This window comes from Dendrobates tinctorius, unplaced genomic scaffold (assembly GCF_039654945.1).
Source record: "Dendrobates tinctorius isolate UK_male_01 unplaced genomic scaffold, ASM3965494v1 ptg000016l, whole genome shotgun sequence".
In the NCBI taxonomy this organism is placed as follows: domain Eukaryota; kingdom Metazoa; phylum Chordata; class Amphibia; order Anura; family Dendrobatidae; genus Dendrobates; species Dendrobates tinctorius.
Window position 1 is genome coordinate 6,004,953 of NW_027361684.1, and position 26,504 is coordinate 6,031,456.

A 26,504-nucleotide genomic window follows, 5' to 3' on the forward strand; every position below is an offset into this window, starting at 1 on the left:
GCTTCCAAACCTCCACAAAAGATGTGTATGACACTACTGTGCTGTCACACACACTATTAATACAGTTTATTCAGTGTTTAATGGCCTTCTCTCTTTATCACTCACTATCCAGATTCGCCACAAAATGGCAGCTGCATTTCCTGCTTCTGCTTTTATACAGGCTATGATAGTCCCTCCTGATTGGCTGTGCTATATATTGTGACATGATGGCTGCAAGGAATTATGGGCAATTCTCTGTGTAAATTCAACACAATTTAATTAGCATCAAATCATTTCTTTCCTTTCTACTAGAAAAATCAATTTTACAAACCAATAGGCGTACTAGTGGCCCCTAGTTGCAAACAGGATGGAGTGATGAATGTTATGTGCTTAAAGGTTATTTGTCATTACCACGTCACCTAACCTGAGCAGAGCATAATATAGAGACAGAGACCCTGATACCAGTGATGTGTCACTTACTGGGCTGCTTGCAGTAGTTTTGATAAAATTATAGTTTTAACAGCAGGAAATTATCACAAGAGAACCAGTAAACCTGCTGCTATATAGTCCTCCATAGTCATGATTTCTCTATAGCCCCGCCCCACCATTGATTTCTGCCTATGCATTGTACACGGAGAACTGCCAATCAGTGGCATAGGCGGGGTTATGCAGAGCTCAGCATTTAGAGAACTAGGAGATGTGCAGCAAAGAAAATGTATCAAAACTGCAGCCAGCAGCCTAGTAAGTGATATATCACTGGAATCAGTGTTTCTGCCCCTATATCATGCTGCTCTTGCATGGGCTAATGAAACCTGGTGACAGATTCCCTTTAAGGCACGGGCAATGTTACAAGAATAAGGTAGTAAAAAATGTTCAACCCACCTGGAGTTTCCAAATGCTCTTGCTCTCACTAGACACTCTGTTGACAGTTTCACTCATTAAGGCAATGAGCATGTTAAGGAGGAGAACGTACGTGAGGACCACATACAGGATGAGCAGGAACATGAAGAAATGCTTGAACTTCAGATTCTCGTCAAACTGCAGATCTCCCATACCAATGGTAAACTTGAACAATTCCAAGCAGGAGATGTAAAGGTTGGAGTATGAGCTCGCTTCTTCCTTTTCCCCAGGTGCAGTGCTGTTTGCGGCCTCTTGTGGTGCTTCACCAATAAGTGTTACTAAAGCTGAGATGGAGAAGACAGTCATTAACGGCTTTGTTTTTACATTATGACAGAGCCATCAGAAAAAATGTCACTCATTGTCTCCATTTATATGGATTATGGCAGCAGCTCTTTATCAGTCTGCTTTTAGTTTGCATTTTGAGGATACTGTTACCAGCTCAGCTCCATGTCTGTAGCCACGTTCCAACATCTACATATATAAAACTGAATGTACGTATCAGTATCACCAACCAATCACGAAGCATCTTTCATTTCACCAGAGATGTTCAAAAGAAGCTGAGCTGTGATTGGTTGCTATGAGCAACAGTTTTCCTTGCAACCAATCACTAAGCATCTCTCATTTCACCAGAGCTGGTTAAAAGAAGCTGAGCTGTGATTGGTTGCTATGAGCAAGTTTTCCCACTTGACAACACCTCAGCAGACACTGACTGGTTGGGATAAATCTAGCATCCCTGGGAACATAAGCTCCCAGACATTGTCTGCCCCACAGAAAGGAGCACAGAGCACTTTGGCTTTGACCCCAGGCCTCTCTTAAAGGGAATCCCCGGTATGGAAGTTAGGACCGTTCCACTCAGCTCTGTGGTTCTGACCCCAGGGTCTCGGGGATCATTGGTATGGAAGTTACGGCAAATCCACTCTGCACTTTGGTACTGACCCCAGGCCTTTCTTAAAGGGATCTCCGGTATGGAAGTCAGGGCAATTGCCTTCAAATGCTCTGGTACTGACCCTAGGCTCTCTTAAAGGGATCTCCTGTATGCAAGTCAGGGCAAATACACTCAGCGCTCTGGTTCTGATCCCAGGCTCTCTTAAAGGGATTCCCAGTATGGAAGTCAGGGCATATCCACTCTGCGCTTTGGTACTGACCCCTGGCCTCTCTTAAAGGGATCTCCGGTATGGAAGTTAGGGTAAATCCCTCAGCGCTCTGATTCTCACCCCAGGCCTCTCTTAAAGGGATCCCTGGTATGGAAGTTAGGACCGTTCCACTCAGCACTCTGGTTCTAACCCCAGGCTGACGGGATGATGTGGGATATTAGGGGTAGTAGTCCGGTGGCTCTGGCTGACGGGATGATGTGGGATATTAGGGGGGAGTAGTCCGGTGGCTCTGGCTGATGGGATGATGTGGGATATTAGGGGTAGTAGTTCGGTGGCTCTGGCTGAAGGGATGATGTGGGATATTAGAGGTAGTAGTCCGGTGGCTCTGGCTGACGAGATGATGTGGGATATTAGGGGTAGTAGTCCTGAGGCTGTGACGGGATGATGTGGGATATTAGTGGTAGTTGTCCGGTAGCTCTGGCTTACGGGATGATGTGGGATATCAGGGGTAGTAGTCCGGTGGCAATGATGGGATGATGTGGGATATTAGTAGTCCGGTGGCTCTGGCTGACGGGACGATGTGGGATATTACGGGTAGTAGTCCGGTAGCTCTGGCTGACGGGATGATGTGGGATATTATAGTGAATGTGGCTATGCGAAGTGGGCGGGGCCAGGGGCGTAACTACCGGGGTAGCAGCCGAAGCGGTTGCTTTGGGGCCCGACCTATATAGGGGCCCGCCGCCAGGGTCCTCGACTCTGATCGGCGCTACCCGGTAGTACAATTTAATTACCCCAACCACCGGTCCGCGGCCCAGCACCGGGCCATTGCAGTGCTCTTGCCGGTCCGCGGACACAAGGGGAGCCGGTGGCTGTGTAGCAGCTGATACTCACCCTGCATAGCGGTCCCTGTCGGCGCGGCGGCTTCATCCAGATTCCAGCGCTGAGCTGTCAAGTGTACCGCTCATTTAAGGTCATGAATATAGACGCCATTCCTCTCCCATAGGCGTGGCATCCATATTCATGCACCTTAATGAGCGGTAGCACGAGACCGCTCCACACAGGAAGAAGCTGAAGCGCCGCGAGATGCAGGGAGGGAAATTCAGCGACGTGAGGGTAAGTATGATGGGGGAGGATGGGGGAGCCGAGAGGAGCCATATATACAAGGGAGGGAGAGTGGGAGTGGAGCTATATATACAAGGGATATAAAAAATAATCTGGCACTCAAATGATTGCTACAGCGAAATAATTTTTTATTTCTCACAATCCAAAATATAACGTTTCGGTCTATTCAGCGACCTTCATCAGACAGTTTATGCTAATGTGAGTGAGCCCCATAGACATAAAAAGCTGGAGCATCAGTGAAGAATCATGTGAAGGAAACCCTGAAAACGGAGCGCTGTATGGTAGCGGTAGGAGCCGGTGAGAAATGTGCCCTCTGAGGGTTTCAGGGTTTCCTTCACATGATTCTTCACTGATGCTCCAGCTTTTTATGTCTATGGGGCTCACTCACATTAGCATAAACTGTCTGATGAAGGTCGCTGAATAGACCGAAACGTTATATTTTGGATTGTGAGAAATAAAAAATTCTTTCGCTGTAGCAATCATTTGAGTGCCAGATTATTTTTTATATTTATTATAAGGGATTGGTAACCCTTATCTGAGCACCTTTAAAAAAAAAACAAGGAGTGACGTGTTATTCTTATCTATATATACAAGGGAGGCCGGGAGAGTGGAAGCAGAGCCATATATACAAGGGAGGGAGAGTGGGAGCGGAGCCATATATACAAGGGAGGGAGAGTGGGAGCGGAGCCATATATACAAGGGAGGGAGAGTGGGAGCGGAGCCATATATACAAGGGCGGGAGAGTGGGAGCGGAGCCATATATACAAGGGAGGGAGAGTGGGAGCGGAGCCATATATACAAGGGAGGGAGAGTGGGAGCGGAGCCATATATACAAGGGAGGGAGAGTGGGAGCGGAGCCATATATACAAGGGAGGGAGAGTGGGAGCGGAGCCATATATACAAGGGAGGGAGAGTGGGAGCGGAGCCATATATACAAGGGAGGGAGAGTGGGAGCGGAGCCATATATACAAGGGAGGGAGAGTGGGAGCGGAGCCATGTATACAAGGATGGGAGCAGAGCCATGTATACAGGATGGGAGAGTGGGAGCAGAGCCATGTATACAAGGATGGGACAGGGGAGCCATGCATACAACAGGGAGCCACACAGAGCTGGACAGGACGGGGGGAACCACACATACATTTTCTGATGATTAGAAAATAATCGGCATGTACAGAACTCCAGTACAATTTTTCTTAAGTGCTCAATGCTCCATTTCCTTGTAGGTTCCAATCATCATTAGCAGTGACGGTCATCAGTAGAAGTAGCCCAGTGCTCCCACTGAAACAGAGAAACAAACAAGCCAGGTGCTCCCACTCATTCAAAACCTATGGTGAGTTGAGTCACATTATAAATGTAATAATTAAATGATAAGTATGCACTGCTAAACTACAACCGTGTCCGTAGCCCTGCCCCCTTATGACCAAAGCCCCGCCCCTGTCACACCTCCATCCCCGCCCTGCCGGGCCATGGAAGAATGCTATTGCTTGAAGCCGGTCCCTGGTGCAACGAAGGTTGGGGACCACTGGTGTAGGGGATCCGGGGCCCCGGCGGAAAAAAATGTACACTATGATTTTGCAGCCTACGCTGCATTTCTGTGCCTGCTGTGCGGAGCGAAGCACATATTGGGCCCGCCTCCCTGCCTGCAGCCAGTCAGAGTGTATTGCTTCAGACTAGTTTAGTCCCGCCCCTTCCCTGAGCCCTCGCTGTCTATTAGCTTTCTGCAGAGCTGCCTGCCGCATGGACCTCTGGGAAATGTAGTTCCTGGAGGGGTGTGTCTTTGAGGGGGTGTGTCTTCGAGGGGGGCCCCGTTTAAAAGTTTGCTATGGGGCCCAATCAGTTCTAGTTACGCCCCTGGGCGGGGCTCTACACTCAGCTTTATATATATATATATATATATATATATATATATATATATAAAGATATAATCATTATAATTTGTTATTACTGTAGTTAGTTACTATGCCCGGGCAGCGCCGGGCTCTTCAGTTAGTAGGACATAATGGTATATCTTATGTTGGGTGCAGGTGAATGGAGCGGGATCAGGAGCTGTGCCTGCTCCACACATGGAAGGTGCTGGCTTTGTTGTAGAGGTGGCATCCACCTTTAACAGAAGCGTCCAGAGCTAGTTCCGATCGCAGCTGCTAAATCTCTTACATTGCACGGTCAATATCTCTCAGTGGTTTTTAAGGAGTGTGATCTTACATGAGCATCCACATGGACGCCCACTGGCTATCCCCCGCAATGTGAATCCGAAGTGCAGATGGATTGACATCATAGCCAGGGGCCTGCTGAAGGCTCATATGACCACCATCTTGGTACTCCTGCGGAGCATTGGTGGGTTTCATGGGAGAGATCAATTTTTCCTATATACTGCAATAATGTGGTATTGCATTATATAGAATAGCTGATCAGCAGATTATAGATACAATTCCTATAAAGGAACTAAAAAATACAAAAAATAAACTGAAATAAAAAAGAAGTTAAATGCTATAATATAAAATGTAAAGTTTGAACCACCTCACTTTAAAAGTAAAGACATAAAAAAAGGAGAATTGTTGGTTTTGCCGCATCTACAAAACTCTGGCCTATCAAAGTATTAAATTATTTAACCCATATAGTAAATGGCGCATCGAAAAAAAATTGAAATACCAGATCTGCTATTTTTTCAGTAGCCATGCCTCTACCAAAAAGTGCAATAAAAAGGAATCAAAACATCGTATGTGCCAAAATTCTATCAATAAAACTACAGTTTGTCATGGAAAAAAGCAAGTTCCAACCCTAGGATAGTAATTTGGAGAAGTTGTTTACTGGCTAATTTTTATTTTACGTCATAACATCATAAAAGCAAAATCCAAGAAGTGATGGCGGGATTGCGTTCTTTTTACTATTGCAATGCATTTGGAATTTTTTTTTTTTTTTTCTCTAATACATTGTACAGCAAAATGAATGGTCTCATTCAAAAGTACAACTCATCCCAGAAAAAACAAGCCCTCATACGGACATATCAAGAACAAAAAGTAAAATGCTATGACTCTTGGATAAGTGGAGGAAAAAACAAAAGTGCAACAACGTATTGGCTGCAGCGGGAAAGGGGTTAAATAATTACAGTGATGTAAATGACTAATGCTACGGCTTAAAGATGGATAGCAGTTGTGATGATGGCCCATCTCTGATGGTGCACCATATAGTGCACAAATCATACCGATGACTAATGGTGTCAATATACAGTACAATGGTCATATACAATTAATGTATTAAAAAAAAAAAGTAGGTAATATGGTTATAGTTTTTGGGTTGCTTTTTTTTTTCTTTTTGCCTGGATGCAAATATCCAAAACAATAGAAGCAGAAAGCATCTTTATGTAATTTATTCCCAAATAGATGACCTACCAAAAACTGCAAAACAGCAAGGGTGCCACCTGCTGGCTGTATAAGTGAAATACATGCAATATATAAAAGTATTGCACAGGTTCTAAAAAAATTCAATGGACGCTGCTTTTTAATCGAAGATTGTTAACAGTTCAGTATCTGATCACTTCCCTTATCCTATTTGAATTTATACTTCTACAAACAGTATTTTTTACAGAGAATAAAGAGAGTTTTGCCTGCATGGAGAAACTGTGTACGCCCCGCCACCCACTAATTCTATTACCTGCTGCAAAACCAAAAAGGAAGACTACGTAGACAAGCAGGAAGCGAAGCATGTCACGCAGAATCGTCTGAAAGAAAAATGTGACTGATTAATTCCGGTTGTACAATACTTTCCCCAGCATTTGTGTGATGCATGGTAAATTAATAAAAAATTAGCATTTGGCATAAGTCTCTGCCAAAGTTGGGGATAAATAGATACATGCGTTACATGCATATGTTTATGCAGAGTCAGTGGATTCATTGTAGATTTTCGTCCATTATTGAGGCGATTCATCAAAGTGTTTGGGTTTTTTTCTGCCAGAAAACTGGTGTACAACAACTAGAAAAGTCACAAAGTTTTTGCACAATGCTGAGTTGGCTATGTGGTCGAATGGCTATACTATACCCTCCCATCTGGACGTATTGAAAATCTCATTAGAATGGCTGCTGTCAAAGAGTGGAATACAGTCATGGCCGAAAGTGTTGTCAGAAATGGTTCCAGAAAATTAAGTATTTCTCCCAGAAAATGATTTCAGTTACCCATGTTTTGTGATACACGTTTATTTCCTTTGTGTGTATTGGAACAACACAAAAAAATTAAAAACAAAAGGTAAGTTGGACATAATATCACAAAACAAACTGCAAAAAAGGGCTGAACAGTTATTTGCACCCACAACTTAATATTTGGTTGCATACCCTTTGGAAAAAATAACTGCTCCAGGTCTCTTATATTTGAAGGGCACCTTCTACCAACAGCAGTTTTAAGATCTCTCCACAGGCGTTCAATGGGATTTAGATCTGGACTTATTGCTGGCCACTTCAGAACTCTCTAGAACATTGTTTCCATTCATTCTTGGATGCTTCTTGAAGTCTGTTTAGGGTGCTTGTCCTGCTGGAAGTCCCATGACCTAGGACGCAAACCCAGCTTTATGACACTGGGCACTACATTGTGACCCACAATCCTTTGGTAGTCTTCAGATTTCATGATACCTTGCACACAGTCAAGGTACCCAGTGCAAGACGCAGCAAAACAACCTCAAAACATCTTAGAACCTCCACCAAATTTGACTATAGGTATTGTGTTCTTTTCTGTGTGTATCCATCACTTTGCTTTCGGTAAACAGTAGAATGATGCGCTTTACCAATAACATCTATCTTGGTCTCATCTGTCTACAGGACACTTTCTCAGAGGAATTTTGGCATACTCATGTACATTTTGGCAAACTGCAGTCTACCCTTTTTATGTTTCTATGTCAGCAGCGGGGTCCTCCTGGGTCTACTGCCATAGAATTTCATTTAATTTAAATGTGGACGGGTAGATTGCAATGACAATGATGGATCCTGAGCCTGCAGAACAGCTTGAATATTTTTGGAACTTGATTGGGGTTGCTTATCCACCATCCGGACTATCCTGTGTTGCAACCTTTCAGCAAATTTTTTATGCCATCCATGTCCAGGGAGATTATCTACAGTGTCATGGGTTGTAAATTTCTTGATTATGTTGCTCACTGTGGACAAAGGAACATTAAGATTTCTGGAGACTTGAAACCTGGGAGATTGTTGTTATTGTTCAACAATTTTTTTTCTCAAGTCCTCAGACAGGTTTATTCTTCTCTTTCTGTTCTCCATACTTAGACACACAATTCAAAGATCGAGTCAACTTTTCCCCTTTTTCTCTGGTTTCAGGTGTGATTTTCATGTTACCCACACCTGTTACTTGCTGCAGGTGAGTTTGAATGAGCATCACTTGCTTGAAACAAAGTTGTTTACTCACAATTTTGGAAAGGTGCCAGCAATTTTGTCCGGTCCCATTTTTAAAGTTTGTGTTAAATTATGTCCAATTTTCCTTTTTTACCTCTGTTTTTTTTGTGTTGTTCCAATACACACAAAGGAAATAAACATGTGTATAACAAAACATGTGTAATTGCAATAATTTTCTGGGAGAAATACGGTACTTCATTTTGTGGAACAATTTCAAGGGTGCTATCAGTTTCAGCCATGACTGTATTAGAAGACAGTTCTTGAAGTTGATGTGATGTAAGAAAAAATGACAAATTTTACAATCTGAGCGTCTCTGCACGGATAATATTGTGATGTTAACAAGCCCTAATAGGCACCAGGAGCTATCACAGTGGTAAAACTTCTTCAATTTGGACTATGTATTTTAAAAAAAGAATCTAATGGACATGTTCAGTATGTGCAAGGTGTGAAGATAATAGTGGAGGAAATTTATCAAAATTAGTGCACTTTTCCTATGCACTAATTTTGATAATCCCTCTCCCCATCTCTTTACTGTTTGGATTAAGTGACATTGGATTAATGATAAATACTGGATTATTACTAATAGTATTATACAACAAACTAAAAAGTGTGAAAATAGCAGACAATCTGACCTTCTGGATCATCACGCTGTAAATTCCAGTCTGCTGGAAGCCGCGGGTGTAATATAACATATCCACCCAGCCAATCACCAAGGCAAACACCATTAGGGCCACATAGACTTCATTTCCTGCCAGGTAGACGATACCGCTCAACAGAAGAAGGGTGGCTTGGAGAAAACTGTTAAAAGAGTTAATACATTTATGGTTTAATTGATCTTATGACAAAATGGCAATTTCACTACAAATATCTATTATAGAATCATACAATGTTAGATTTGGAAGGGACCTCCAGGGTCATCGTGTCCAACCACCTGCTCAATGCAGGATTCATTAAACCATCTCACACAGAAGTCTGTCGAGCCTCTGTTTGAAGACTTCCATTGAAGAACTCACCAGCTCTCATTGCAGCCTGTTGCACTCATTGATCACTCTAACTGTCAAAAAGTTTTTTCTAATATCTAATCTGTATCTTCTCCCTTTCAGATTCATCCCATTGCTAAAAGTCTTTCCTTGTGCAAATGAGAATAAGGATGATCCCTCTACACTGTGACATCCCTTCAGATATTTGTAGACAGTTATTAAGTCTCCTCTTAGCTTTCTTTTTGCAAGCTAAACATTCCCAGATCCTTTAATTGTTCCACATAGGAAATGCTTTGCAGTCCGTTCACCATCCTGGTAGCTCTCTGAATTTTCTCCAGTTTTTCAATGTCTTTTTTAAAATGTGGTGCCCAGAACTGGACACAGTATTCCAGATGAGGCCTGACCAAGGAGGAGTAGAGGGGGATAATTACTTCACGTGATCTAGACTCTATGCTTTCCTTAATATATACTAGAATTGCGTTTGCCTTTTTAGCTGCTGCATCAGGCTGTTGACTCATGTGCAGTCTGTTATCTATTAGTATACCCAAGTCTTTTCACACATGCTGTTGCTTAGTTCTATTCCTCCCATTCTATAGATGCAATTTTTGCTTTTCCTGCCCAGATGTGGAATCTTGCATTACCTAACAAACAAGCAATCCCTGCATGTGTTGTTGCTGTCAAACAGCCACGAGACATGTACAAATGGGTTAAGTTAATAATGTTCATTGTTGTATTTATGCCTTTTTGCTGACTGGTATTGCTACATGTTATATGTACTACCTCATGTATGATATGGTACTGCTACCCCTTCTGGGTATTACCATTGCTTTGTCTCCATGTTCTTTATTGTATATAATGTGATAATGTTCACAATATTTTGTGTACAGTATAGAGAAAGCATAGTGCTCCTCGTTGGACACTAGAGGGGGGGCACTCTAGTACAGAACAGTTAGTAGATAGTACAGGGTTAAGTGTAGGAGGGACTGCCGAGAGTTAAGGTTAGAGCAGAAGGGAAGTTAGTCAGACAGGGCCAGGGTGCCCGAAGGGTCCACATGGGCTATAGGCTCACGACGGCTTGGCAGCCACATAACATTAAGCGGTGGCAGCCCACATTATCCACAGCCACTGGGCATCATTGCAGTGGGCCAGTACAGCAGAAGGAAGATGTGGTGACTCATAGACTGGGTGGATGCACTCAGAGCGTGAGTCGGTTGGAGTGAGGAACAGCAGAAGGGAGTTGAAGCTTCACAGGGAACGGTACAGACGGGCCAGATGCTTTTCCAGAGGCAACAAAACCGGGTGGCGGATGATTTCAAGTCTGAGGCGAAACAGGCAGAAGGAATTGTCATCATGGCGAGGTTAGGCCAGGAAAAAGCTGGGAAGCAGTCTAAGACGGTCCGGTCCGGATGTGTGCCGCACAGAAGCGTCAGCGAAGTAGGGAAAGCTGAGGAAGCCAGTAAAGCTGAATGTGAATTCCATGATGTGCCAACTGTGGATATAATGTGTGAAGTTCTAAGAAAACGTTCAAGTTATTCTGGACTGTGTCTCTATTACTGGGGGTCGCCTGGAAGAAGGGCCGTTGCCGCCTGGGAAGTGGCCAGGGGGACCTGAACCTGGAGATGCAGGTACACTGAGCAGTAGATTGCAATTTTCTGTGAGGGAAGGTCAGGACACAGTTGCTCCAGTGTCTCTGGCCATGACTACAGTTTTGGCCTCCCCTTACACATGCAGCTGCGGGGACTCAAATATGTTTTTCGACAACACCAAAGACACTCAGTTAGCATCCGAGCATGCTTAGATAACACATTATCCGAGCACGTTCACTCATCAATAGTGGCCTGGCACGTTTTCTGCATAGACTGGTGGTCGGCCATCAGAATAATTTCCTCTAGACACCCTCTGCACACCCCTCCTTCATAGCAACACCACTGTGTTTTCTCTTACAAGATTGACTAAACTTACAATAGGACTTCAAAGTATCCGTCAATCATTAATATTTGTAATGAAGGTCGTCTCTTCCAAAAGTAAATGATCTGTATGGAAACAAAACGGAAAATATTCTGTAAGTTATTCAGGTAACTTAAAACAAAAATATCCATTGAATTTGTATTGTTTGCTGCTGTCACTCTTCTGCAGCAGAATACCTTTCTGCATCTTGACAGTCTCCTCATTTTAAGAATGACTCCCTCCATACCATTTAAAACAAGCAACTTTCCAATTTATTTGCTACTAAAATTCCACTGTGTTTTTAAAGTGAACCTGTCACCAGGATTTTGCTAAGTAAACTACAGACACTGTCAGGTTGGAGCTGTTTTACTGATTAAAATGATACCTGGGGAGAAGAAATCCATCATGTGGTTCTTGTGTAATCAGTGTTAGAAGTTTCCAGCTAATGATATGCATGTGCTCCGGTGCGGGACTGTAGGCAGTCTTATCTTGGTGCTATAAGCCAGAGAAATAAAGGAAAGACCTGCCCACAGACGGGGTCCACGATAGGCAGGATTAGTTTTGTTGTTATCACTCATTTTCTCTGAAAAAAGGCCAAAAAAGCAAAAATTCTGCCGAGGTATGTAATCTTTTGAGCACAACACCTACACTCTAAATTGTAAGGTGCTTCAGAATATGTTGGTATTAAATAAATTAATCTTATTTTAACTCCCAGTTGAGATTGCATGCATTTAGCTTTCTATAGTGGTGGTTGCACGCAGCTAGTGATCATGGCTTGTAGAAGCCCGTCAACAAATGTGCATTTTTGAGTGGTTTCGGAGAAGACCTGGGGTGAGACTAAGTTGGCAACAAAAATGTTGGTAACTTTGGGATGCAAATTAACTTTAATAATGACTTCATAATTTCTAATTCATTCTTTATGTGAGCACTGTAAAAGATGGGGGCAATTTTTTTCCTCTAGACCTTAGGTCCCCTGAAGAATATATATTTGTGGTCATACAATACAATAGATTCAAAAGAGGAGAAGTACAAATCTTCCAGTCATACGTCTCCTCTTTTAGGCTCTGCTCATTCTACTGGTATATAAGTAACATTTTCTTCCACTTGTTAAGGAAATAAGATTGTGCAAAAAAAATGCATATTCGCTTTCCTGGAATAAGTCATTTCATGAATATCCACTTTAATGTATATTATAAATGTTTAACCTGAAACTAGTGAGATCCCTCTTTACCTGGCAAATGAAGATGTAAATTGCTCCAAACATGATGATCACTTCTCCAACTACACGTATATTGTCCTTGGCTGTCCCTTTCAGTGGAAAGGGAGGCTGGAATAGAAATGTCACATGTTATCTGTCATAATCATTAATTCATCAAAAGATGATAAAAAAGCATAAACAATTAAATCCTTAACTCCTTGATTAACCAAAGAAGACAAAAACATTTTTTTCGTAATTTTTCCTCTAGCGATTAATTTGTAACTTTTCCTGTTTTGTTCAAACCTAGTTGGAACAGGTCAGGGCTGGACTGTCCATCTGGTGATTCTGGGAAATGCCAGATGGGCTGGTCCAAAAGACCGCAGCTGGTGTCTGCATCAATTTTAATGGCATCCACATCCTTAAAATATTTTTACTATTGACAACTTTGGCATAGTATAATGTAGAGCCATTGGCTCCTGGTTCCACCACTCATTCCAACAAGAAGATCCTACAAAAATCATGGAGTTGTAGTCCAAAAAAGGAATTATTAAACAAATTTATTAAATTGTAAGGCATAAAATATATCACTAAAAATGTAGACAGTACAAGTCACAAAAACAGCAAAAGGCTCAGGTGTAAAGGACGTGATCACACCACATAATGTAAACAGGGTCATGGGAAGCTGTGTACCATATTTAGAGATAGTATAAAGTGCTCTGGTGCGAATCAATTATAACAGCTATAACCCAATATTACATCTCTAATGTGACCTGTTGTAACCTAAGTAGTCTATTGCACATATGCCAATATCAAGATAACCAATAGTGCTCACACCCTATCAGTTAGCAATATGTGGACTATAGAGTAAAGCACAGGTTAGGCTATAGATATAGATGACCAAATATAAGGCCAGCTTACCCATATAATTGCCTACGTGATGTGATGTCCACTGCAGCCTCATCACAGTGCAGGGATCACGGGATTATGGAATGAGGTGAGAGTCTTAATTAGCTGGGTTCTCTACGTAGAAATGGATCTTGATCCAGTTACATGTTTGCTAAATTTGTCTCCTAAAGGGCGCAAGGTGTCTGATAGCTCTTCACTGGAAGCAGACCTCTCCTCCTTCTCATCAGCACTTACAGAATAGAATAACTGACATTTGTAGGATGGAGTACAGTATATGACAGCTTTGTTGGAAGTGAGGTTGGATGGATTTGACTCTGTTTGGGCCCCTGGGATTATTACTGGGCTCAGAGAAACGGTTAGGTTTTTTTTACTTCCTCTTGCCTCTTTCGGGAACTGTATCTTCCCTTCCCCAACCCTTTATGTGTGAGTCTTGTCTAGTTGTCTTTATATGTGAAGTACATGTATATTAAATCAAATATATTTTTCTTCTATCGTTTTTATATGATTTGATTTGATTGTACTGCACCCCTTACCCGCTCCTTGTAAGTTTGACGGCACTTTAATATCTTGAATATAATGTATAGATATTTTTTTTTACAGGTGACACAATCATTGACACAACTCCCTTCTGTATAGTTCTCCTGATGAGTGTAGCAAGGCGACGTCGAAATATGTGTTTCCTATCTCTAGCAAGTAGTCCATCATATAGGATCCCTGTCAGCAGGAGCTGCTGGGAAGGACGGTGATTGAAGGAAGCTCCCTGAAGTGGGAAAGGGATTCCCAGAGGCACGGGTGGAGAGAGTGCTCTCCGTGGGGCTCGTTCCACGCTGACTGACGTCAGGTGGGGGAAATCCAGGTCGCAGAAGGCTCTCGGCCCCTAGCCTAAAGGAATGGACATCAGGATTCCGCTAGCAAGCCGGCAGCCGTGGTAACTTTAGGGACCACAGTCACTAGCCACAGTTATCTTCTTCAGAATGGCAGCCAGATAGGATCAAGGAAACGTTTTGGGTCCATTATCCAACAGGACCCATGGCAGCTGGCCTGGGACACTGACTGTGAGGTGCTGGAAGAGAAGGAAAGTGGAAAGCAGCACTGTGGAGACGGCCAGGGAAGGCACATACTGACAGGGAGTTCTGGAAAAGGTGTACTCTATCTATCTGGAAGTGGGCTGGATCCCTCACCCGGAGGATGTAGTACCAAGCGGGCACATGTGCGCACTAAAGCTGTGAGTAAAAATTTGGAACTGCATTCAGCTGTGTCTCTGCCTTCTCCCTGTGTCACCAACTCAGCACTGCTACATCTCTTGCTCCACACTTCATCATCACCATCTCTCAACATCTTCTATGTGCCCTGGGACTCAGCTCTGCCTGTGGAGAGCTACTTCAACTCTGCTGCATCACACCATCAGTCCCAGAGGATCTGCACCGCAGCACTGGTCGCCTCTGACCAGATACCACATCTGGCGTCACAAACTTTTTACCAAAAACTCTTTATCTTTCATCCCCTGTAAATATTCCCCTTTTATTGGACGCACAGGGCCACAGACCGGGTCTTCGCCGCTGTGACACTCTCTTTAAGAAAGTGGCCCAGTACCGAGTATTCCCACTGCCCTGGCTGGGCGCTCCATGTGTGTGAGTGTGTTTGTGTGTGTGGTGCGTACAGCGTGTGTGTGTGGTGCGACGGCGTTCCGCTGGTGGTACCACGCAACAGGTTGATAGCAGCAGCAGTTTCTATATTGAGGTACCCATCACTTGGGTGTCCCAATATGGCGATCGGTGAACTTCCTACGCTTGGAATTCTGGGATATGGTGACATCTGGACAGAACAGGAAATGAAAACATTACAAGGCAATTATATAAATAGATTATATCTTCATACCTGTCCTTCCAGAGGCCTGTGGTAAGCTGTGGCTGTAAATATACTCATATATAAAATGTACAAGATGAATTTTAGATAAAATATCTTCCCAGCAAATGAGTCCCACTTTTCCTGAAGCAAATGGTTTAAGGGTTCCAGAACTATCATCTTGTGCCGGTTCTAAAGAAAGGATAACATAGATTTGTATGTTAGATCGTGGTGCAACTTGATGTTTGCAATTTATTATTATTATTATTATTATTATTTATTGTTATAGCGCCATTTATTCCATGGCGCTTTACATGTAAGGAGGGGTATACATAAAAACAAGTACAATAATCTTAAACAATACAAGTCATAACTGGTACAGGAGGAGAGAGGACCCTGCCCGCGAGGGCTCACAATCTACAAGGGATGGGTGATAATACAGTAGGCGAGGGTAGAGCTGGTGGTGCAGCGGTTTGGTCGATCGGTGGTTACTGCAGGTTGTAGGCTTGTCGGAAGAGGTGGGTCTTCAGGCTCTTTTTGAAGGTTTCAATGGTAGGTGAGAGTCTGATATGTTGTGGTAGAGAGTTCCAGAGTAGGGGTGATGCGCGAGAGAAATCTTGTATGCGATTGTGGGAAGAGGAGATAAGAGGGGAGTAGAGAAGGAGATCTTGTGAGGATCGGAGGTTGCGTGCGGGAAAGTACCGGGAGATGAGGTCACAGATGTATGGAGGAGACAGGTTGTGGATGGCTTTGTATGTCATGGTTAGGGTTTTGTAATTGAGTCTCTGGGCAATTGGGAGCCAGTGAAGGGATTGACAGAGGGGAGAAGCTGGGGAATAGCGGGGGGACAGGTGGATTAGTCGGGCAGCAGAGTTTAGAATAGATTGGAGGGGTGCGAGAGTGTTTGAGGGGAGGCCACAGAGCAGGAGGTTGCAGTAGTCAAGGCGAGAGATGATGAGGGCATGGACTAGGGTTTTTGCAGATTCTTGGGTGAGGAATGAACGGATTCGTGAAATATTTTTGAGTTGAAGTCGGCAGGAAGTGGAAAGGGCTTGGATATGTGGTTTGAAGGAGAGATCAGCGTCAAGGATTACTCCGAGACAGCGAGCATGTGGGACTGGGGAGAGTGGGCAGTCATTTACTGTAATTGATAGGTTCGTAGGGGGGGGCCACGTGAGATGGGGGAAAGATGATGAATTCTGTTTTGTCCATGTTGAGTTTCAGAAATCTAGCGGAGAAGAAGGATGAAATAGTGGACAGACATTGAGGGATTCTGGTTAGTAGGGAGGTGATATCTGGTCCAGAGATGTAGATCTGTGTGTCATCAGCGTAGAGATGATACTGAAAGCCATGAGATTCTATGAGCTGTCCCAGGCCAAAGGTGTAAATAGAGAACAGCAGGGGCCCAAGGACTGAACCTTGTGGGACTCCGACAGATAGGGGGCGAGGTGAGGAGGTGGTGTGTGAGTGGGAGACGCTGAATGTCCGGTCTGTTAGGTATGATGAGATCCAGGATAGGGCCAAGTCTATGATGCCGAGGGATGAGAGGGTCTGTAATAATAGGGAATGGTCCACTGTGTCAAAGGCAGCTGACAGGTCCAGGAGAAGGAGGACAGAGTAGTGTCGCTTGCTCTTGGCGGTTATTTAAAGACTGTTGAATTAAACCAATACTCACATAGGCCTGACTCCTAAATACAATGGTTTCCAAAACAGAGTCTGGCTCATATGTATCCACAGATGAGATGTCATACAAGGAAGTGTGAACTGGGCCATACGTCCATTCGGTGAATTTCCGAGACAAGTGTTTATACTCTGGCTCCTGAATTTCTCTCCGAATTATGTGCTTTAGCAACTAAAAATTAGAAAAATAGAAGTTGTAAATGACAACCATGAAGCCATATTAAAATAGTCAGTAACGCTCAAGGTCACATTGCATATGCTTTAGAGTTTACAGAAGTTGTTTGTATTCTGTAATCATCATATGTCAAAGAAGAGCCCATGATTGGGGGTCAGCACTCATAAGACTGGGTACAGGATGAAAAGTTTTATTATCCGGTTTTGTATCTGTGGAGGAGAAGATGGGTAAACTGCATGTTATTGTATCCAGGGTCAGACTGGCCCACCGGAGAATTCTCCGGTGGGCCCAGGCACTTGCATCTGCTGGCATACAGGGCTGGTGTTAGGAGCAGGCCAACTAGGCAACTGCCTAGGGCTCCCACTGCCCCAAGGGCCCCCATCCAGTGGCATGACGCTAACAGTGGCACACCATGCAGTTGCTATGGGGCCTGTGAGTCAGGGAGGCCTGCCTGGTGCCATCAGAGCAGCAGCAGCGGATGACAAGAGACAGGAGCCGGCTGCTGTGGCTGAAGCCTGTGGCCGCTGCAAAAGAGAAATTAATATTCACTGCTCCCCATGCCCATAGTCCCTCCTACCTCTGTGCACTGAAGCTGGCACTGAGAGATGGGAGGGACTATAGGGGTGGAGAGCAGTGAATATTCATTTCAGTTTAATACCGGGCACAGTAACCGCAGCTGCAGGCTTCCTGCTGCTGCAAGATCACGTGTGCCCGCTACAAAATGGAATGAATATTCACTGCTGTCTACTGCTATGGGCGTGGAGAGCAGTGAATATTCATTTCACTTTAATAGTAGGCAGTGTTAACTGCAGTCCCAATTTCTGCAATCACGTGTGCCCACTACTAAAGGGAATTAATATTCACTGCTTAACACGCCCATGGGAGTGGAGAGCAGTGAATATTCATTCCGTTTACTAGCGGGCACAGATGATCGCCCAGTAGCAGGAAGCCTGCCGCTGCGACTAACTCTGTGCCAGCTGTTAAAGTGAAATAAATATTCATTGCTTTCCACTCCTAAAGTTTTGGGCATGGGGAGCAGTGAATATTCCAGCAGCTGTCCTTGGCTTGTAGGCAGCACATGACATTACTGTCATGCGCTGCTTGCAAGTTGAAATCAGCTGCTAGCATCAGAACAGGATGCTGCAAGGGAGCACAGGGAAGGTAAATAGAATGGTTTATTTTTTTATGTTTTTTGATGGGGGCCATGCATCCCAGGATGGGGAAGGGGGCCATTCATACCAGGATGGGGAAGGGGAGGGCATGCATACCAGGATAGGGATATGGGGAACATGCATACCAGAATGGGGAATGAAGGGGCCAGGCTGGAGATGATAGGGCCATGCATACCAGGCTGGGGATGAGGGGGACATGCATATCAGACTGGGGATGAGGGGGCCATGCATACGAGGATGGGGATGAGGGGCCCATGCATACCAAGATAGAGATGAGGAGGCCATGCATACCAGGATATACCAGGATAGGGATGAGTGGGCCATGTACACTAGGATAGGGATGAGGGGGCAATGTATACCAGGATGGGGATTGGGGACATTCATACCAGGATAGGGATGAGGGGGCCATGCATACCAGAATGGGGATGAGGGTGCCATGCATGCCAGGATAGGGATGAGGGGACACTATGTACCAGGATAGGGATAAGGGGGCCATGCATACCAGGATGGATGGTGATAGGGGTCTATGTATAACTGGATTGGGGACACTAGAAGTTTACGTACACTATATAAAGTACACATCTGCATGTTTTTCTCAATATCTGACAAGAAATCAGAATTAACCTTTCCCGTTTTAGGTCAATTAGGATTACCATAATTATTAATATTTGCCAAATGCCAGAATAATGAGGGAGAGAGAATGTTCTAAGGTTTTTTTATTACTTACTGCAAAGTGAACACATTTGCTTTGTTTTTTTAGGCAAAAAAGCAAAATGGGCCAATGCAATGTAATTAGCCTGTTAGGATTATGGCTTGTACCCTACCATCGTTAGGAAAAAAGAGATGATAAGAATTTCCCTGTTTGTCTAAGGAGCTGCCTAGCAATCTGAAAATGAAAATGGTGGCAGTTTCACAAAGTAGGAGAAGGCTATAAGAAGATAGCAAAGGGTTTTCTTGGTGTCCATTCCTCAGTTCAAAATGTAATTAAGAAATGGGACTTAACAGGAACAAAGAAGATCAAGATAAAGTCTGGAAGACCAAGCAAAATTTCAGTGCTGCTCGTAGGATTGGTAGAGAGACAAATCAGAACCCTTGATTTACTGTAAAAGACCTTCAGAAAGGTTTAGCAAATTCTGGAGTTGTGGTACATTGTTCTACTGTTCAGAGACATCTACACGAATATGGCCTTCATGGAAGACTCAGTGGAAGAAAACCTCTCCTGCATTCTCACCATCAAATTCAGAGTCAGGAGTATGCAAAAGAACATCTAAACAAGCCTGAGGCATTTTGGAAAAAAGTTCTGTGGACAAATCTGGTTACAATGGAACTCTTTGGCCACAATGATCAAGAGTACGGGTGGACAAAAATGGGACACAGAATTTCAGGAAAAGAACATCTTGCCAATCATGAAACATGGGGGTGGATCAATCACGCTTCGAAGCTGTGTTGCAGCAAATTGCAAGAGGAACATTTCACGGGTAGATGGAAGAATGGATTAAATTTAATTTCAACAAATTCTTGATGCAAGCATAACACCATTAGTAAAAAAGCTGAAGTTGAAAAGAGAATGGTTTCTATAAATTGATAATGATTTTAAACACACGTCAAAATCCACAATAGACGATCTCAAAAAGCGCAAGCTGAAAGTTTTACAATGGCCCTCACACTTCCCTGATTTGTACAGCATTTAAGATCTGTCGTTAGACTTCAAAACAGTAGTGCATGTAAAACGGCCCGGGAATCTCACAGAACTGGAAGAATTTCCCAGGGAAGAATGGATGAAAATCATTCCAACAGGAATTGAAAGACTCCTGTCTGGCTACAAAAAGTGTTTACAAGCTGTCATACATTCAAAAGGGGGTACTACTAGGTACGAACAATGTAGGGTGCCCAAGCTTTTGCACAGGCTCATTTTTCTTCTTGTAATTTTTAAAATTTAAAAGAGATATATATATATATTCAAACAATGTAAAAAACATATAGCCAGCTCACCATAAAGGAGTTCCTCTTAATGCAATAGTCGGTGTTCACCTTATATTCTGCACGGATCCAGGCAGGTAGTGTGCCCCAACAAATAGAAATATAAGAGAATTGGGATCCAGCAAAAAGATGAAAGTTCACCAGAATTAATAAAATCTTCTTCTTTATTTATCCATCAATTCATATAAAACATAGATGAGGAACTCCAAACAATTGGTAACATTCCAGCAAGGGACTACATGTTTCAGCACTATGTGCCTTCTTCACGGTCCTATTCAAACTGAGCTCCAACACTGGCAATATATCCTCCTTTGTGAAACATATTCAAATGACCCTTAATTAAAAGCAGTGAAACAAACCAGTTAAAAACACCTGAGTAAATGGTTGAAACTCAGTTCAAAAATGTTGCTGGAAAAATACATATATTGAACATATTATATACACAGACCAATGATATAAACATTAAATAATAACTCAACAGTGATATGGAATAACTGCCGCAAAAATAAAGAAATTTTTATATAAACATATATGAAAAAATGCATCATATGGTAGGCGCGATCTAAGTATCAGAGACCATCACAAATATGACTCTCAAAAGAATAATATATTGGAGTAGGTTTAAGATAGAGATATAATCTTTAGAGACTAATGTAAGCACAAGAAAAAAAAAAAAAAAAAAATTTTAATGTTTGCTTACTTATTATTGTGTGATAAGATCCATTCTACTGTTCAATCCGTCAGGAACTCTAGTCTCTAATAAAAAGATCCACTTACTTTCTCTAGAGAGGATTAATAATAATAATAATAATTTTTATTTATATAGCGCCAACATATTCCGCAGCACTTTACAATTAAGCGGGGACATGTACAGACAATAAATTCAATACAAGTTAAGACAATTCAAACAATGACATTAGGAGTGAGGTCCCTGCTCGCAAGCTTACAATCTACAAGGAAATGGGGGGACACAGTAGGTGAGAAATGCTTGTTAATTCAGGTCTGGCAATTATAATAGGGATTTTCATATAAAGCTGCATGATCCGGTCATCAGCCCGTGTGTTTAAGTGCAATAGACAAGTATCAAGTGCAGTTATCATGTGCATGAAGGGTGTGGAGACAGATGAATAGTAGGGTGCAGATTCAGAATAATATTTGGAAGGAGGGAACAGGGCAAAGTTAGCTTGCTGAGTAGTTGATGTGATAGGCTTCTTTGAAGAGATGGGTTTTCAAAGCGCGCTTGAATAGGTCAGGGCTAGGTATCAGTCTGATCGTCTGGGGAAGTGCATTCCAGAGAGCTGGAGCAGCACGAGAGAAGTCTTGGAGACGGAGGTGCGAGGTTCGGATTACGGGGGATGTTAGTCTTAGGTCATTTGTAGAACGGAGGGTACGTGTAGGGCGATAGACAGAGATGAGAGAGGAGATATAAGGCGGTGCAGAACAGTGGAGAGCTTTGTGGGTGAGAGAGATGAGTTTATACTGGACCCTGTAGCGAATAGGTAGCCAGTGTAATGACTGGCATAAGATGGAGGCATCGGTGAAGCGGCTGGACAGAAATATGACCCTGGCTGCCGCATTCAAGATGGATTGGAGAGGAGAAAGTTTGGTAAGAGGGAGACCGATCAGAAGAGAGTTGCAGTAGTCCAGACGAGAATGAATAAGAGCGACAGTAAGAGTCTTAGCAGTTTCAAAGGTGAGAAAAGGTCGGATTCTGGAGATGTTTTTAAGATGCAGGTGACAAGAGCGACTGAGTGATCGGATGTACGGAGTAAAGGAAAGTTCAGTGTCGAATATGACCCCAAGACAGCGGGCATGCTGCTTGGGAGTTATGGTTGAACCCTCCAGGGTTATTTCGATGTTAGGTAGAGTGAGGTTAGTAGAGGGGAGAAACACAAGAAGTTCAGTTTTAGAGAGATTTAGTTTCAGATAGAGGGAGGACATGATGCTAGAGACAGCAGACAGACAATCCTTGGTATTTTGAATTAGGGTAGGGGTGATGTCAGGGGAAGAAGTGTATAATTGGGTGTCATCAGCATAGAGATGATACTGGAACCCAAATCTGCTGATTGTTTGTCCAATAGGGGCAGTGTTTAAAGAGAAGAGGAGGGGGCCTAGGACTGAGCCCTGCGGGACCCCGATAGTAAGGGGACGAGAAGAGGAAGAGGAGCCGGAAAAAGATACAGTGAAGGAGCGGTCAGAGAGGTAGGAGGAGAACCAGGAGAGGGCTGTGTCCTTGAGGCCTATAGAGCGGAGCATAGTGAGGAGGAGCTGGTGATCCACAGTGTCAAATGCGGCAGAGAGATCCAGGAGAATCAGCAGGGAGCAATGACCTTTCGATTTAGCTGTTATTAAATCATTAGAGACTTTAGTGAGGGCAGTTTCAGTAGAGTGTAAAGAGCGGAAACCAGATTGTAAGGGGTCGAGAAGAGAGTTATCTGAGAGATAGCGGATTAGACGGGAGTGGACCAGGCGTTCCAGGAGTTTAGAGATGAAGGGAAGGTTAGAGACAGGTCTGTAGTTAGCAGTGCAGTTCTGGTCCAGGGATGGCTTTTTAAGTAAAGGGGTTATGATGGCATGTTTAAATGAGGAGGGAAATATACCTGAAGAAAGAGAGAGGTTAAATATTTTAGTCAGGTGAGTGGTGACCACTGGTGAGAGAGACTGCAGGAGCTGTGAAGGAATAGGGTCACTGTTGCAGGTTGTAGGCCGAGCAGAAGCGAGGAGCTTGGAAACTTCTTCTTCTGAAACAGGCTCAAAGATGTCTAGTGAGCTTGAGGTGCGGCAGGGAAGGGGATCCAGGCACTGAGGAGATAGGGCTGAGATATCCTGATGGATGTGGTTGATTTTTTCTAGGAAATAAGTGGCCAGATCCTCACCGCTGAGGTTGGTGATGGGGGCCTGTACTTTAGGTTTCAGGAGGGAGTTTAAGGTTTCAAAAAGTCGTCTTGGGTTGTTGGATAGTGAGGTGATGAGGGTGGTGAAGTAGGATTGTTTGGCCAGACGAAGGGCAGAGTTATAGGTTTTGAGCATGAACTTATAGTGGATGAAGTCTTCTGCTAAGAGAGATTTTCTCCACTGCCGCTCTGCACACCTCGAGCAGCGCTGAAGAGAGCGTGTTTGCGTTGTGTGCCAGGGCTGCCTTTGTCTGTGTCGGGTCTTTCTGCGTATAGAAGGTGCTGCTTCATCTAGGGCATTCTTCAGTGTATTATTGAAGTGTGACAATGCTATGTCTGGACAGGAGAGGGTGGAGATGGGGGCAAAAGATGTGTGGAGATTGTCCCTAAGCTGTTGGGTATTAATGGTACGTGTATTCCGATAAGTGTGGTAAGTGGGGGTGTCCCGGGTGAGGAGACAATTCTTGACAGAGAAGGAAAGAAGGTTGTGGTCCGAGAGCGGGAGAGGTGAATTAGTAAAGTCGTGCAGCGAGCCGGGACGGGAGAAAACCAGGTCCAGAGTATTCCCGTCCTCATGTGTAGGAGAATTAGTAAACTGTGAGAGGCCGAATGAAGAAGTTAGAGAAAGAAGATGAGAGGCAGACTGGGAGAGCGGATCATTGATGGGGATGTTAAAGTCTCCCATGATGAGGGTGGGGATGTCACAGGACAGAAAGTGAGTAAGCCAGGTGGTGAAGTGGTCTAGAAACTGGCGGGAGGAGCCTGGAGGGCGATAAACGACCGCCACTCGTAAGGAGAAGGGCTTAAAGAGTCTGACGGCGTGGACTTCAAAGGAAGGAAATGTAAGTGATGGAACCGGGGGGATGACCTGGAAAGCACATTGTGATGAAAGGAGCAAACCAACACCTCCACCCTGTCTGTTCTCAGGTCTGGGGGTATGTGAAAATTTCAGCCCACCAAACGAGAGAGCGGCAGCAGCGGTGGTGTCTGAATGCTGGATCCAGGTTTCTGTAATAGCCAGAAGGTTAAGGGAATTAGAGAGAAAAAGATCGTGAATGTAAGTCAGTTTGTTACACACAGACCGTGCATTCCAGAGAGCACATTGGAAAGTGAGAGGAGAAGGCATGCACTGAATGTTAATAAGATTAGCAGGGTTTCTATATGCAGCTGGAGGAGAGTAATGTATGCTGGTGGAGGGAGGCCCAGGGTTGGGGGAGATGTCACCTGCAACTATTAAAAGGAGAAAAAACAGAAAAAGCAGGTGGTGGGATGATTTGTATGAACGTTTTGAGTGCTGCATGGAGGTTTTGGATGGTTTGGTGTGGGTAAGAATTGTCAATAGAGCCTCAGAGTTAAACATGGGAGAGGGGAAAAGGGAGGGGTGGATATGCAGAGAGTGCACAGAATGTGTAAAAGGGCAGGCGAGTTGTTAAAAAGCAGAAGTGAAGACAAATAAGCAGCAGGTTAATATGATCAATGCATACGTAGTACGACTGACCAAGAAGCAAGCGTGCATGAAAAACTTATGCACCTTACCTGTCTCCTGCCCAACTGCATTGTCTAACTGCAAAACACTTTATCCTGTTGCACTTAATCTGTTGCACGCGTAAGCCCGCACGCGTGCTATCCCAGCCAGAGCTAAATATATATGAAATGAAATGTCTGCTAGCTTCAGCCACCAAAAGGCCACAATCAGTAATTAACCAATTAGCACAAGGCCAGAGCAGGCATTACTATGCAGGGTAAATAACTAACGCTGGACAAGGCCATCAAACTGAGAAAGGGAAAAAAAAAATAAAAACCCTTCCAAACACTTCAAAGCAGAAACCAAATAGATAAAAAATAAAGACCCACCACAGGAGTGATGGAATGAAATACCATAAAAATATCTGGCACTATATGATGCAGTTCACACTTGTCAGACAGCATACATGGATGATGGAATGAAATACCATAAAAATATCTGGCACTATATGATGCAGTTCACACTTGTCAGACAGCATACATGGATGATGGAATGAAATACCATAAAAATATCTGGCACTATATGATGCAGTTCACACTTGTCAGACAGCATACATGGATGATGGAATGAAATACCATAAAAATATCATAAAAATATAAAAATAGGATTTTACTTTTATAATCACCACCCCTACGTGGTTTTGTAACCACCTCTATTCCCCTAAAGGAAAAGCTTTTTAGATCTCCTTTATGCACATTTGCAAAGTGTTTGGAAACCGCAGAGGCTCCTGCAATAGGCAAATTGACTGCATCCGACAAATGTTGTCGCATACGCTGTTTCAATGTATTAGTGGTGCAACCCACATATTGTAGTCCGTAAATATTACAATCAATAAGATATATTACATTTTCTGTATTACAATTAATGAAAGAAAAAATCTCAAAGTTTTTTCCATTTTTTATAGAAGAAAATGTTTTCGTTTTGACAATATATTTGCAACACTTACAAATTTTTGCACCACAACCATAACAGCCTACACTTTTCATCCAATTTTGTTTCAATTTTTTGTCTGAATCAGTAAATAAGCTTGCCGTCAACATGGATCCTATAGTAGGAGCTCTCCTCGCAACAAATTTAATTGAATGTTTTTTTAATATTTCTTTCAATTCACCACTTTGTTCTAAAATGGGTAAATGTTTTTTAATAATGGAGACTATTTCTTGATACTGTGGACTAAATTTAGTGCTGAAAACTATACCCAAATCATTGTTATGTTCTTTGATATTTTTATATTCCAACAATTCCTGTCTATTTAGATTGTCTACTATGCCTCTCGCTCTTTTTAGAGACCAGTTTGGGTAACCCCTGGATTTTAATCTTTTTGCCAAAAATTCAGATTCTTTCATATAGGTATCTTTTTCTGTACTGTTTCTTTTTGTTTGAATCAGTTCACCTGTGGGTATATTCCTAATTACATGGTTGGCGTGACATGAATTTGCCATCAATATACTATTCACAGCTGTAGATTTGCGATAAGGTTCCACCAACACTTTTTTCCGATTTGAATCTATTTTCAAGGTCAAATCAAGAAAGTTAATTGACAGCTCATTCATATGACATGTACATTTGAGATTGAAACTATTTTTATTTAAATATGAAAAAAAGGAAGATGCTAAATGTGTATATAATTGGAGTAAGAATCCGTCATCAATATTAAAAAAACGGAAACCTTGGTTCAGCAAACATAAAGTGACTTTTCAAAAAACTCAAGAAAATA

At 43.1% G+C, this 26,504-nt stretch overlaps 1 protein-coding gene across 3 annotated transcripts in view; it reads right to left on the bottom strand.

Moving 5' to 3' along the window:
- The window catches only part of LOC141079413 (transient receptor potential cation channel subfamily V member 1-like), a 182,384-nt gene that overhangs the window by 17,074 nt on the left and 138,806 nt on the right, over nt 1-26,504 (bottom strand). For all 3 annotated transcript variants that reach the window (XM_073565334.1, XM_073565332.1, XM_073565324.1), the window contains exons 7-13: nt 17,037-17,213; nt 15,395-15,553; nt 12,644-12,739; nt 11,428-11,498; nt 9,118-9,283; nt 6,747-6,813; nt 862-1,163 (exon numbers count right to left, since the gene is read on the bottom strand). In XM_073565334.1, the coding sequence (XP_073421435.1) occupies nt 862-1,163; nt 6,747-6,813; nt 9,118-9,283; nt 11,428-11,498; nt 12,644-12,739; nt 15,395-15,553; nt 17,037-17,213 (1,038 nt within the window). The remainder of the gene's footprint in view (nt 1-861; nt 1,164-6,746; nt 6,814-9,117; nt 9,284-11,427; nt 11,499-12,643; nt 12,740-15,394; nt 15,554-17,036; nt 17,214-26,504) is intronic.